Source organism: Oncorhynchus tshawytscha, linkage group LG15 (genome assembly GCF_018296145.1).
Source record: "Oncorhynchus tshawytscha isolate Ot180627B linkage group LG15, Otsh_v2.0, whole genome shotgun sequence".
NCBI classification, from domain to species: domain Eukaryota; kingdom Metazoa; phylum Chordata; class Actinopteri; order Salmoniformes; family Salmonidae; genus Oncorhynchus; species Oncorhynchus tshawytscha.
The window spans coordinates 5,301,295-5,317,028 of record NC_056443.1 but is presented as its reverse complement, the minus strand read 5'-3'; the positions used below and the strand labels follow the sequence as shown (position 1 = coordinate 5,317,028).

The 15,734-nt window shown below is 43.9% G+C and overlaps 2 gene segments (V, D, J or C); one reads left to right on the top strand and one right to left on the bottom strand.

The window, feature by feature from the left end:
* Positions 1–3,320: 3,320 nt before the first annotated feature.
* On the top strand, positions 3,321–3,909 carry LOC121839378. The segment is given in 2 exon segments: positions 3,321–3,430; positions 3,538–3,909. Coding segments are annotated over 2 exon segments (408 nt in total).
* Positions 3,910–9,832: 5,923 nt separating this feature from the next.
* LOC112267845 lies at positions 9,833–15,412 on the bottom strand. The segment is given in 3 exon segments: positions 9,833–10,421; positions 11,307–11,423; positions 15,406–15,412. Coding segments are annotated over 3 exon segments (441 nt in total).
* Between the last annotated feature and the right edge of the window lie 322 nt (positions 15,413–15,734).

The window sequence follows — 15,734 nt, the reverse complement described above, 5'->3', positions numbered from 1 at the left end:
GCCATGGTCACATCTGTCCATAGATTTCCTGACCGATCTTCCGCCGTCTCAGGGGAACACCACGGTTCTAGTGATTGTGGATCGGTTCTCTAAGTTCTGCCGTCTCCTCCTGTTGCCCGGTATCCCTACAGCCCTGCGGAGGCGTTATTCACCCATGTCTTTCGGCACTACGGGGTGCCGGAGGACATCGTTTCTGATCGGGGCCCCCAATTCACGTCTCGGGTATGGAGAGCGTTCATGGAACGCTTGGGGGTCTCCGTCAGCCTGACCTCCGGTTATCACCCCGAGAGTAATGGGCAGGTGGAGAGAGTGAACCAGGAGGTGGGTAGGTTTCTGCGGTCGTATTGCCAGGATCGGCCAGGGGAGTGGGCACGATACATTCCCTGGGCTGAAATGGCTCCGAACTCACTACGCCACTCCTCTACTAACGTGTCCCCTTTTCAGTGTGTGTTGGGGTACCAGCCAGTCCTGGCACCATGGCATCCGAGCCAGACCGAGGCTCCTGCGGTGGAGGAATGGGTACAGCGCTCCAAGGAGACCTGGAGGGCCGTCCAGGAATCTCTACAACAAGCGAGTGGACGGCAGAAGAGGAGTGCTGACCGCCACCACAGTGAGGGCCCCGTGTTTGTACCGGGGGACAGGGTCTGGCTCTCGACTCGAAACCTACCTCTCCGCTTGCCCTGCCGGAAGCTGGGTCCGCAGTGTGTAGGGCCCTTTAAAGTCCTGAGGAGAATAAACAAGGTGTGTTATCGATTACAGCTCCCTTCCTATTATCGTATTAACCCCTCGTTTCATGTGTCTCTCCTCAGGCCGGTGGTAGCTGGTCCCCTGCAGGACAGTGAGGTACCGGAGGTCCCCCCTCTGGACATCGAGGGGTCCCCGGCGTACACGATCCGGGCCATTCTGGACTCAAGACGCCGGGTGAGGGGCCTGCAGTACCTCGTGGACTGGGAGGGGTACGGTCCGGAGGAGAGGTGCTGGGTACCGGTGGGGGACATCTTGGATCCATCCATGTTGAGGGATTTCCATCGCCTCCATCCGGATCGCTCTGCACCTCGTCCTCCGGGGCGACCTCGAGGCCGGTGTCGGCGCGCTGCGGGAGCCGCGCGTCAGGGGGGGGTACTGTCACGAGTCCGACCGAGGGTGTTTCCCCTTCCCGGGCGGGTGGCGCACACCCACGACACTCGGAGCATTACATTTCAAGTCTGGGCTCTGGCTGGGGCTACTCCAAGACATTCAGAGACTGCATTGTCTTTGCTGTGTGCTTAGGGTCATTGTCCTGTTGGAAGGTTAACCTTTGCTCCAGTATGAGGTCCTGGGAGCTCTGGAGCAGGTTTTCATCAAGGATATCTCTGTACTTTGGTCCGTTTATCTTTCCCTTGATCCTGACTAGTCTCCCAGTCCCTGCCTTTGAAACATATCCCCACAGCATGATGCTGCCACCACCATGTTTCACCGTAGGGATGGTGCCAGGTTTCCTCCAGACGTGACGCTTGGCATTCAGGCCAAGGAGTTCAATCTTGGTTTCATCAGATCAGAGAATCTTGTTTCTCATAGTCTTAAAGTCTTTTAGGTGCCTTTTTGCAAATTCCAAGCGAGCTGCCTTGTGGCTTTTACTGAGGCGTGGCTTCCATCTGACCACTCTACCATAAAGGCCTGATTGGTGGAGTGCTGCAGAGATGCTTGTCCTTCTGGAAGGTTCTCCCATCTCCACAGAGGAACTCTGTCAGAGTGACAATTGGGTTCTTGGTCACTTCCTTGACCAAGGCCCTTCTCCCACAATTGCTCAGTTTGGCCGAGCAGCCAGCTGTAGGAAGAGTCTTGGTGGTTCCAAACTTCTTCCATTTAAGAATGATGGAGGCTACTGTGTTCTTGGGGACTTTCAATGCTGCAGAAATGTTTTGGTACCTTTACCCAGATCTGTGTCTAGACACAATTCTGTCTCAGAATTCTACAGACAATTCATTTGACCTCATGGCTTGGTTTTTGCTCTGACATGCACTGTCAACTGTGGGACCTTATATAGACAGGTATGTGCCTTTCCAAACCATGTCCAATCAATTGACTACATCACAGGTGGACTCCGATCAAGTTGTAGAAAGATCTCAAGTGTGATCAATGGAAACAGGACGGCTGAGCAGTGTGTTTTCGTGTTTTCGAATGTGCACAGCAGTGCATAAGGACGGCTGAGCAGTGCAACACCCGCATCAAACAACAAGAGAACAAAATGAAACCGAAACAGTTCTGTCTGATGCAGACACAAAACAGAAAACAACTACCCACAAAACCCATGTGGGCAAGAGCTACCTAAGTATGGTTCTCAATCAGAGACAACGACAGACAGCTGTCCCTGAGAACAGCTGTCTGTTCTCAGACAGACAGCTGTCCTTGAGAACCATACCATACCAGGACTTAATGAAAACAAGCAGAGCAGTGCCAGACAAGAGCGACGCAACTGAACCTGGGAATTATTCCAATCTGACGACGAGGAAGCTTATCTGAAGACAGTTTTGTAGCGTCCCAGGAAAGATGCAATGACTCAACAATGACTTCTGGAAAAGAGGTGAATTAACAATTACAATGACCTGTGTCTCCTGTCTCCAATATCCATCTCACTTTTCTTTGTCGGAAAACAGACACGCATTTAACCTTTGTATCCGTGCTTAAATCTAAGTGTAATGGACAGAATGTCAGAATTTCAGACTGTCAGAATTTCACTGTAAGTGCACATGTGTCGTGACTTAAGGCCCTATTCCCTGAACTTAACTAAACATTCTAACGAGAATTGATCAAAACCACATGACATTCGAAACATCTATATTTATTCACTATTATTTGCCAAACAAAAGGCTGTATATGTGTATTTTATGTACATTTGTGTTTTTGCCAACTCTGTGCTTTAGTCCTTTTTTCAAGTGAACCAATTTAGATTAAATTCCTTTGAGTGGAGTTTGATTGCCTGACTGTTTGGCTACTGTATCATTTATGTTACTGTGCTATATCTTTTTCTCAATGTGTTTTAACATCTATCTAGATTCACTGAAACACTGAGGTTTATGTTGTTACCAGCTGTAACCATTGGATAAAGACGAAATCCTATTTTATTGTCAACAGATTGTCTGTTGTAAGTAGCCACTAGAATTCTGGAAGCACAGACACCTACTTCCTGCTTACTCATTCGTTATTTTTAGATGACACGTGAGATAGCCGTTTTCATCATTCATTGATGGTGTTCGTTGTCCCTCGGAACATCATTTGCATAGAGAGGAGACTTTGCATAGCCAGCACATGCTTCAGTGCTCTGGTTGTGTTTATAGCCTTGTGAGGTTAACACTTCATGACTGAGAGCTGTCCTTCATGACAACAGAACCCACAACAACCATGACTTTTATCACCATCTTCATCTGGACACTTGCCCTCTGTCTCCAAGGTAATATAATTTACAGAAAATTACCCTGACAATATAAAGGAATGATTTTATACTGGACAAATGAATGAACAATTAAATTATAAATATATATTGCATTTCTGTTTCAGAGTCAAGAGGCCAGGTCACAGTGACCCAGACTCCTGCAGTGAAAGCTGTTTCAGTGGGTCACTCAGTCAGTCTCAGCTGTAAAACCAGCAGTGCTGTACACATTAACAGCAATAGACACTATTTGCACTGGTACCAACAGAAACCTGGAGGAGCTCCTAAACTCCTAATATACTGGGCTAAAACCCTTCAGTCTGGGATTCCATCTAGATTCAGTGGCAGTGGATCTGGGAGTGACTTCACTCTGACCATCAGTGGAGTCCAGGCTGAAGATGCAGGAGATTACTACTGTCAGAGTTTCCACCTTCCCAACAGTGTCTGGGTGTTCACACAGTGATACAGAGCCGTACAAAAACCTCCCTCAGTCAGACTGCACAGTGACTGTACTGATACAGCTGGGACCTACTGCAGGTGATAAGGGGGAAGAGACAGTGACATGGAAGATTGACTGAACTCAAATATTTCAGTGATGGTGACTATAATGCCAACTCTTCCAATGTTTAAGTATTCCTGAACTGACAACACCCGTAGGTCCAGACTGCATAAAAAGTCCTTCCCTTTAGTTATGTCAAACAAACCTTTAATTAACATTTCAGACAATAAGTTGAATGGACTCCATGTGAAAGAATGTCTCACATTATTTCAGAATAAATATCCCAGTCTCTGCAAGGTCCCCCAGTCAGGTTGTGAGTTACTAGCAAAGATTCAACCATATTTATTGAGATGAAATAACGTGATCATAACCCATCAAAACAACCTGAGGTTCTGTCAAAGAAGAGACAGTGACATGGACCACTGGTGTAGTGAAGTCAACTTTGAATATGTTTAGAAAGCATCATTCAGATCACATGTTCCCCATCATCATCATCATTATTGTGCACCTACAATAGTTATTTTAAGTATTGAAATTCCCACAATACCAGTCCAATATGCATAATAAGATGTTCAGAAGTAAAGAAAGTAAAGAAAAAGAAGGTGATATTACATCAGTTACATCAGCATCAGCCCCCCTAGATACAATCCCCATATACACCTCACAACTAGATATTGATGTGATCATCTAGCATTATATTAACTATTTTGAATAGCAGTTTACTGACGGTTAGATCTATGGATAAGACACAATGCTGGGTTCAGGCATTAGACATATCTACATTATGTATAATATCAATTTTATCAGGCATCCTCCCTGAATCCACCATAGAGGTTCAAACTAGTCCACTCCCTCACATCTGGTCCAGTTCAGGGTACCTACTTGTCCCGAAGCCAGGCGTTGTCTTAGCTGTGTGCTTAGGGTCGTTGTCCTGTTGGAAGATGAACCTTTGCCCCAGTCTGAGGTCTTGAGCGCTCTGGAGCAGGTTTTCATCAAGGATCTCTCTGTACCTTGCTCTGTTTGTCTTTCCCTTTATCCTGACTAGTCTCCCAGTCCCTGCCGCTGAAAAACATGCCCACAGCATGATGCTGCCACCACCATGCTTCACCGTAGGGATGGTGCCAGGTTTCCTCGAGACGTGAGGTTTGGCATTCAGGCCATAGAGTTCAATCTTGGCTTCATCAGACCAGAGAATCTAGTTTGTCATGGTCTGAGAGTCCTTTAGGGGCATTTTGGCAAACTCCAAGTGGGCTGTTGTGCCTTTTACTGAGGAGTGGCTTCCGTCTGGCCACTCAGAGATGGTTGTTCTTCTGTAAGGTTCTCCCATCTCCACAGAGGAACTCTAGAGCTCTGTCAGAGTGACCATCGGGTTCTTGGTCACCTCCCAGACAAAGGCCCTTCTCCCCCGATTTCTCAGTTTGACCGGGCAGCCATCTCTAGGAAGAGTCTTGGTTGTTCCAAACTTCTTCCATTTCAGAATGATGGAGGCCCCTGTGTTCTTGTGGAAATGTTTTAGTACCCTTCCCCAGATATGTGCCCTCGACACAATCCTGTCTCGCTGCTCTACTGAGAATTACTTCAACCTCATCTGGTCAGTCTATGTCATGGAAAGAGCAGACGTTCCTAATGTTTTGTACACTCTGTTTATACCAGTAATGATGATAATATGTCAACTCATGCACTGTCACATTAAAGCATTCCTGAAGCAATAACAACCACAAGTCAAATCAAATCAAATTGTATTAGTCACGTGCTCTGAATACAACAGCTGTAGAACTCAAAGTGAAATGCTTACTTACGAGCACCTAACCGACAGTGCAGTCAAAAAAATATGGATATGAATAAGAGATAAAAGTAAAAGTAATTAAAGAGGAGCAGTAAAAAATAACAGTGAGTACAGGGGGGTGCAGGTACAGAGTCAATGTGTGGGGGCACCGGTTAGTTGAGGTAGTAGGTACATGTAGGTAGAGTTTATTAAAGTGACTATGCATAGATGACAACAGAGAGTGGCAGTGGTGTGGAGAGGGGAGGGGGGGGCAATGTGAGTAGTCTGGGTAGCCATTTGACTAGATGTTCAGGAGTCTTATGGCTTGGGGGTAGAAGCTGTTTAGAAGCCTCTTGGACCTGGACTTTGTGCTCCGGTACTGCTTGCCATGCGGTAGCAGAGAGAACAGTCTGTGACTAGGGTGGCTGGAGACTTGGACAACTTTCAGGGCCTTCCTCTGACACCGCCTGGTACAGACGTCCTGGATGGCAGGAAGCTTGGCCCCAGTGATGTACTGGGCCATTCGCACTACCCTCTGTAGTGCCTTGCGGTCGGAGACTGAGCAGTTGCCATACCAGGCAGTGATGCAACCAGTGAGGATGCTCTCGATGGTGTAGCCGTAGAACCTTTTGAGGATCTGAGGACCCATGGCAAATCTTTTCAGTCTCCTGAGGGGGAATAGGTTTTGTCGTGCCCGCTTCACGACTGTCATGGTGTGCTTGGACCACGTTAGTTTGTTGGTGATGTGGACACCAAGGAACTTGAACCTGCTCTGCTACAGCCCCATCGATGAGAATGGGGGCGTGCTCGGTCCTCTTTTTCCTGTAGTCCACAATAATCTCCTTTGTCTTGATCCCGTTGAGGGAGAGGTTGTTGTCCTGGCACCACATTGCCAAGGTCTCTGACCTCCTCCATGTAGACTGTATCGTTGTTGTCGGTGTTCAGGCCTACCACTGTTGTGTCATCGGCAAACTCAATGATGGTGTTGGAGTTGTGCCTGTCCGTGCAGTCATAAGTGAACAGGGAGTACAGGAGGGGGCTGAGCACGCACCTCTGAGAGGCCCCTGTGTTGAGGATCAGCATGGCGGATGTGTTGTTACCTACCCTTACCACCTGGGGTCGGCCCGTCAGGAAGTCCAGGATCCAGATGCAGAGGGAGGTGTTTAGTCCCAGGGTCCTTAGTTTATTGATGAGCTTTGAGGGCACTATGTTGTTGAACGCTGAGCTGTAGTCAATGAATGGCATTCTCATATAGGTGTTCCTTCTGTCCAGGTGGGAAATGGCAGTATGGAGTGCAATAGAGATTGCATCACCTGTGGATCTGTTGGGGCGGTATGCAAATTGGAGTGTGTCTAGGGTTTCTGGGATGATGGTGTTGATGTGAGCCATGACCAGCCTTTCAAAGCACTTCATGGCTACAGAAGTGAGTGCTATGGGTTGGTAGTCATTTAGGCAGGTTACCTTAGTGTTCTTGGGCACAGGGACTATAGTGATCTACTTAAAACATGTTGGTATTACAGACTCGGACAGGGAGAGGTTGAAAATGTCAGTGAAGACACTTTCTAGGTGGTCAACGCATGCTCACAGTGCATGTCCTGGTAATCCATCTGGCCCTGCGGCCTTGTTAATGTTGACTTGTCTAAAGGTCTTACTCACATCGGCTGCGGAGAGCGGGGTCCCACAGTCTTCCGGTACAGCTGGTGCTCTCATGCATGTTTCAGTGTTAATTGCCTCGAAGCGAGCATAGAAGTAGTTTAGCTCATCAGGTAGGCTTGTGTCACTGGGCAGCTCTCGGCTGTGCTTTCCTTTGTAGTCTGCAAGCCCTGCCACATCCGCCGTGCATCAGAGCTGGTGTAGTAAGACTCGATCTTAGTCCTGTATTGATGCTTTGCCTGTTTGATGGTTCGTCGGAGGGCATAGCGGGATTTTTTAGGACCGTCCGGGTTAGAGTCCTGCTCCTTGAAAGCGGCAGCTATAGCCATTAGCTCAGTGCGGATGCTGCCTGTAATCCATGGTTTCTGGTTGGGGTATGTACGTACAATCACCGTGGGGACAACGTCATCGATGCACTTATTGATGAAGCCAATGACAGATGTGATGTACTCCTCAATGCCATTGGAGGAACCCCGGGAACATATCCAGTCTGTGCTAGCAAAGCAGTCCTGTAGCTTAGCATCTGCTTCATCTGACCACTTTTTATTTGTCTAGTCACTGGTGCTTCCTGCTTTAATTTTTGCTTGTAAGCAGGAATCAGGAGGAAAGAATTATGGTCAGATTTGCCAAATGGAGGGTGAGGGAGAGGTTTGTATGTCACGGCTGGCTGAAGGACTGGACCAAGATGCAGCATGGTAAGCGTGCATTTTCTCTTTATTAAAAAATGACGCCGACAAAACGAAGAACAACCACAAACCGTGAAGCTTTGGGCTATGTGCCCTGAACAAAGACAAAGTTAACTTCCCACAAAACAGGTGGGGGAAAAGGGTACCTAAGTATGGTTCTCAATCAGAGACAACGATAGACAGCTGCCTCTGATTGAGAACCACACACGGCCAAACACATAGAAATAGAAAAACATAGAACATAGAACATAGACTGCCCACCCAAATCACACCCTGACCAAACCAAAATAGAGACATAAAACGCTCTCTACGGCCAGGGCGTGACATTGTATGCATCTCTGTGTGTGGAGTATAGGTGGTCCAGAGTTCTTTTCCCTCTGGTTGCACATTTAACATGTTGATGGAAATTTGGTAAAACTGATTTAAGTTTCCCTGCATTAAAGTTCTCGGCTACTAGGAGCACCGCTTCTGGGTGAGTGTTTTCTTGTTTGCTTGTGGCAGAATACAGCTCATTCAATGCTATCTTGGTGCCAGTCTCTGACTGTGGTGGTATGTAAACAGCTACAAAGAATATAGATAAGAACTCTCTCGGTAGGTAATATGGTCTGCAGCTTATCATGAGAGATTCTACCTCAGGTGAGTAATGGCTTGAGACTTCCTTAGATATCGTGCACCAGCTGTTGTTTACAAAAATACATAGACCGCCGCCCCTTGTCTTACCAGACGCTGCTGTTCTATCCTGCCGGTACATCATATAACCAGCCAGCTGTATGCTGATATTGTTGTCGTTCAGCCACGACTTCGTGAAGCATAAGATGTTACAGTTTTGAATGTCCCATTGGTAGTTTAATCTTCCCAATAACTTGTCAAATGTAGTATCCAAAGATTGCATGTTTGCGAGCAGAATTGAGGGGAGTGTGATTAATTAGATCGCCGCCTGTTCCTCAGAAGGCAGCCCGCCCTCTGGCCTCTCTTTCTCTGACCTCTCTTTCTCCGCCTCCTGTTCACACAAATAGCTGTGGTCGTGGGCCTGTTCCCGAGGGAGCCGTATATCCTCTGCCTTGGGCTTGTCAGAGTCGTGAAAGAAGAAAAAGGATTCTGCTAGTCCCTGGGGGACCATGAAAGTCTGGTTGCATAGAGAGAACCCTTTGCAATGCCAGCACATGCTTCAGTGCCCTGGGAGGGTTTATAGCCCTGTGAGTTTAACACTTTCCCTCTGCTTTCAGGAAAAAGATGTTGAGCTCAGACAATACACAGACGTCCGTAACCAATTATGAATTAGAATTTGATGTCAGTAACTGTCAATGTCTGTCTTTAATAATACCCATTTAATATGTAATCTATTACATGGTGGTTTTTTCATTGTAAGAATGTCCCCCTCCTTGAGTCCACCATAGAGGTTGCAGTAAAACTAGTCCACCCACTCACATCTGGCCCAGTTCAGGCAGTGAAACTGAAACTAGACTGGTAGCAGTGGGAGTGAAACAGATTTACATAGACAGGGCTCAGTGGTTCTGCTTGTCCCAGAATAGAGCAGCACTGTCACCAGATGTTCACTCTGTTCCCAGGGTGTTGGAGGTAGAGAAGACTATCTCTCTACTCTATATCTTGAAGTAGTGTTTTTAGCTTCAAAGCACAGACCATAACATATTATATTGTGATGATATTAATTACTGGTCAATGATGATGTTACGCGAGGATAAGGTTTAGGCCTGACAGTTTTCAAATACACCATTAACCAGCCTAGCTGATTACATTTATTTTCCACAATATTACAAATATATATATTATCATGTTCATTAATAGAAACAACACAAATATGCATTCCAAAAAGAAAACTTTATTTTAATCCATTATTACATAATCGAAGAATCAAAGCGAACATGATAGTGAATAAAAGCAGATCACATCAAATCTAAAACGAACAAAATCTCATTCTACAGAATGGATTGACACATAAACTCAAGCCATGCTCCCTGTTAGACTACACGAGATTGATCACTAAATCAGAGAACAACTGATCTTAGAACAAAGCAAGTCAAAGCCGAGGAACCAGCGTCCGCTCTCCACAGGGGTGTGTGACTGAGGGGTTCTACCCAGAACAGTCAGCCCTCTTCAGGGTCTTGGTGACCGGAGTCTGGGATATCTGCTGGGCTTCACAGGTCACCTCTCCTGCCTTGGTCCACTCCTGGTAAGTGAGGGTCAGGGTGCTGCTCCAGCTATACAGACCGTCCTTCTCCTGGACCCTGGGGCTGGCCTCCTGATTCTTGCTGTTGCCGTCCACTTTCCATCTTATGCTCCAGTCTGAGGGGAAGCCCTTGTTGGCCAGACACATCAGTGTGGCTGTTGTTGTACTGGACAGCTCCTCACTAGAGGGGGGCAGGACGGTGAGGGTGGGGGAACTGTTACCTGAAAGAAACACAACACATCATCTATATCAAAACACAGTACTTTGGAAATGACTTAATATGGAAGTTAGATTGCTAAATGACGTGAAGAAAACACAAACAGTCAAAAGATATAAAGTAGATTACAAGTATAAAGTATACAAGTATGACGTGTTTAACTTTAGCATTACTTTGTCATACTGATCAGAATACTCATATTTGTAGCATTTTGCAGAATCAAAGAGGTTGGATATGAACATAACAGAGACCTTTTATGTTCACATTACCAATGTGACTATCATGAACACAATGTACTGATGACTACAAAAACAAATATTATAGTTATCGAAACAGAATAAAAGTTATATAGTCTGCAATCATTCAAATAAAATAATAAATGCCTACAATTTAACATTTTGATTAAATCAGCCGTTGAAAGAAGACTCAGTCAAAATCAATATATAACAATATTTTTGGAAAGTAAAATATCTCAAATCGAAATGTTTTAATAGAGAATAAAGAGTTTAAGAAAAAAATGAAATCAGACAAACATCAAGAAACTTACTTCCAACATCAAGTCTGGTACCGCTACCAAAAGTGTGCCACAGTGATACAACCCCTATTACTGCTCATACAGAAACCTAACACTCATTGGGAAAGCTGAATACTTACATATTTCAGACTGTGGTGTAATTCATGAACTCATATGAATACTGGTCAAATATAATGTTATATTCTTAATTTAAAATAGTTTTTTGATTAAATGAAAAACACTACAGTATTATTATGAAATATAAAGGTGTAAAACAAACAAAAAAATTGCTCAACTTAAAGTCATACAGTTGACAGAGAAATTACAGTGATATCAAAAAGTGAAAAAAAGTGGTTAATTGTGTTGTTTACTTACTTCCAACATCTAGTCTGGTGCCGCTACCAAAAGTCCACCACAGTGATACAATCCCTATTACTGCTGGTACAAAAACCTCTCTGTGCTGTGATGCTTCAGCTGTAACAGTGAAGATCCCTCATACAGAATCACACTAAACACAAATACCATTTAACATCTTTCGAGGTAAAATAAACACTTCATATGGGCTGTTTATACAATTCATAAAAAATATAAATTGTATCTCAAATCTAGATATTTGTCATTAGTCTTTCTTCTGTGTATCAGATTTCCTCTTAGGAACAGAACAGTCAGTGTTCAACATTAAATCCAGCATTTGTGTTCCTCCATTTTGTCCAGGAGAAAAAGTAACAGCAGTAATATTGATTCATGTTGTGTATATTCCCTGTTTATCTCAGATATATCTCCGGTTGTAAAGTCACAGAGAACAGACACCACTACCAGAGGAATCTGATCAGCTTTAGTTTTGAGAAGGGTTCACAAGCTGATTTGCGGAACTTATGTACGAGTCCAAGCATGAGTGAACTGACAGTTAGGGCTGTATTCAATCTGTATCGCTGAAGCCTTTACATTTTAATTGGGTTTTAGCTGTGAACTTTAGCGATATGGATGGAATAGAAAAGTTGTCATATACAATATATTAGAATAAAACGCATGATGTTTGATGTTATAAAAGCTAACATGTGCAGGATAAAATACAGTTTTAATGATAGGAGTCTACTTGGAAACTGAAATAGATTTAAAACATGAATATGCATATGCCTGCTAGAGTGTATAAACATTTGGGTTTAACACGTCATGACTGAGAGCAGTCCGTCATGACAACAGGACCCACAACAACCATGACTTTTATCATCATTTTCGGGCTCTGTTCAATTTATATCGCTGAAGCACTACAGATTGCATGATAGAAATGTGAAGATCATTTTCAATTGATCCAACATATTACATTTCCTTCACTTAGCAGAGGCTCTTATCCAGAGGGACTTACAGGAGCAATTAGAGTGAAGTGCCTTGCTCAAGGGCACATTGACAGATTTTTCACCAAGTCAAGTCAGGGACTTGAACCAGCAACCTATCAACCACTAGGCTACCTGCAGCTCCACATGCAGCTTTTACGGTGAAAGCAGTCTCCGCTAATGCAAGAACAGTGCTTTTAAATGTCAATCACGCTGTAATGCTGAATTCCCGCGATACAGATTGAGTAGATTCCTTCATCTTGATGCTTGCCGTTTGATTTCAAGGTAAAGTTGCTGTTGAATTCTAAAGCATATGATATTTCAGAAAACTGAACTTAAATGGAATCTGATCTTGACAATGTGTTATTCTTTTCTCAGTATCCAGAGGGCAGATCACTGTGACTCAGACTCCTGCAGGGAAAGCTGTCCTTTCAGGTCGCATACTGTAGTTATTCTCCACTTCTGTAAAACCAGCCGTAATCCATTTAAGGCCCTGTGCAGTCAAAATTCTGTTTTTTCCTGTGTTTTATATCATGTTGAACAACAGCTGATTAAACTAACATTGTAAAAGTGTGAAAAAAATGGATCAGTGTTATTTCCTGATAGTTTCTGGTTGAAAATGTGATGTACTGTACATACAGTACTTCTAATTAGCAGGTTTGCATTGGAGGGAGTTTCGGCTTTCCATGGGGACGTTACCATGTGGCAAATGGGTTAATAGACCAGTAACAAAGAGAGTTCCAAATCTCTCTGCCAATAGCAGATAGTTTTCAGTTTTCGCCTCCCCACTCAGACCACTCTGACAGTCTTAGCTGCAGGTGCTGAGGGGGAGGACTTGACCCGTTGAGGACTAGACCAGTGATAGTGTTAGGGACTGTACCAGTGATAGCGTTGAAGACTAGACCAGTGATAATGTTGAGGACTAGACACAGTGATAGTGTTGAGACTAGACACAGTGATAGTGTTGAGGACTAGACTGGTGATAGTGTTGAGGACTAGACCAGTGATAGTGTTGAGGACTAGACCAGTGATAGTGTTGAGGACTAGACCAGTGATGGTGTTGAGGACTAGACCAGTGATGGTGTTGAGGACTAGACCAGTGATAGTGTTGAGGACTAGACCAGTGATAGTGTTGAGGCCTACACCAGTGAAAGTGTTGAGGACTAGACTAGTGATAGTGTGAGGACTAGACCAGTGATAGTGTTGAGGACTAGACCAGTGATAGTGTTGAGAACTACAGTCTAGAGAGTATCATAGGTTTCTTCCCTTTATTATTTGACCAACCAACATCTTAAACTGAAAACAGTCACTCAGTGGATGATACACACTGAGTGGACAAAACATTAGGAACCTTCCATGACAGACTGACCAGGTGAATCCAGGTGAATGCTATGATCCCGTATTGATGTCACTTGTTAAATCCACTTAAATCGGGGTAGATGAAGGGGAGGACATAGGTTATAGAAGGGTTATTAAGCCTTGAGACAATTAAGACAATTAAGACATTAATTGTATATGTGTGCCATTCAGAGAGTGAATGGGCAAGATAAAATATTGAAGTACCTTTTAATGGGGTATGATAGTAGGTGCCAGGCGCACCGGTTTGTGTGTTAATAAGGAAAGGGGGCAGTATTTCCCCTTTGGATGAATTGCGTGCCCATAGTGAACTGCATCAAAATCTGTCCTAAATTGCTAATATATGCATATTATTATTATTATTGGATAGAAAACACTCTGAAGCTTCTAAACCCGTTTGAATTATGTCTGTGAGTATAACAGAACTCACAGGGCAGGCAATCTTCCAAACTAGTTTTGGAATCCTGAAAGTTGGGGCAAATTTGACGTCATCACCCCCTCCCTTCCCAACAAGTTATGGATCTGGAAACACTTCCTATGTCTTCCACTAGATGTCCTCATTCAGTAGAAAGTGGAATGGAGCATATACTGTGAACTTTGACCTAATGGGATGAAAAGTTGTAAGTGTCGCAAAGATTTTCATGTGCGTGAAGGCGCGCTTGGGAAAGAGTGCTTCCTATGTTCCAATCAGCCTCAGGTGGACATGGATGTCCCGGTTGGAATGATATTTGATCTGTATGATTATAACATCCTGAAGATTGATTCTGCACTTAGTTTGACCAGTTTCGTCGACCTGTAATATGTAATTTGGAAGCTTTGATGCACAATTATTCTGGACCAGAAGTAATTTTTTGGGCATTTGAGCTGAAAGTGTTAGCAGATGCTACTACATGGACACTAGAATTGAACATTATGAAACAAAATGATTTATTGTTGAAGTAGGACTCCTTCCACTACATTCTGATCGAAGACCATCAAAGGTAAGGGAATATTTATGTTGTAATTTTGTATTTCTGTTGACTCCAACATAGCAGAGAAATATTGTTACGTCTGAGCGCCGTCTCAGATTATTGCATGGTAGGCTAATTCCGTAACGTTAAAAAAAATGTGACACAGCGGTTGCATTAAGAACCAGTGTATCTTTTTACTTATATGTAGAACATGTATCTTTTGTCAAAGTTTATGATGAGTATTTCTGTTATCTGGCGTAGCTTTCTATAATTTCTCCGGACATTTTGGAGAATTTTCTGAACATGGCGTCAATGTAAACCGAGATTTATGGATATGAAATGCATATTATCGAACAAAACATAAATGTACTGTGTAACATGTCATATGACTGTCATCTGATGAAGATTTTCAAGAGGTTAGTGAATGATTTTTCTTTTAATCCTGCTTTTGTGATTGTATCTTTTGTTCTACAAAATGGCTGCCTATTGTCTTTGTTTTGGTGGTGGTCTAACATAAATATGTGCTATGTTTTCGCCGTAAAACATGTAAAAAATCTGACACGCTGGGTAGATGAACAAGGTGTTTATCTTTCATTTGAGGTATTGGACTTGTTAATGTGTGTAGGTTAAATATTTCTAAGAATATTTTTGCATTCCCTGCGCCACCGTTTCAGCTGAACGGGGGGTGTAGTTCCTGCATGGGAACCCATAGGCACAACAGGTTATTAAGAACTGCAATGATGCTGGGTTTTTCACATTCAACACTTTCCCGTGAATATCAAGAATGGTTTCCCAGTGGAAGGAACGCTTTTGACACCTTATGGAGTACATGACCCGACATGTTGAGGCTGTTCTGAGGGCAAAAGGGGGTGGAACTCAATATTAGGAAGGCATTCCTAATGTATCGTACACTCAATGTATATCCCATATATTACCAAATGAGGCATACTCCAGGAGGCATATTTGCACAGAGAGGACACTTTGCATTTGCAGCACATGCTCAGCTCTCTGGGAGTGTTTACAGCCCTGTGAGTTTAACACTTCCTGACTGAGATCTGTACTTCATGACAACAGAACCCACATCAACAATGACTTGTATCACCATCTTCATCTGGACACTTGCTTAACGTTTTCGGAATTTTGTTGTTGAAAAATGATTACAT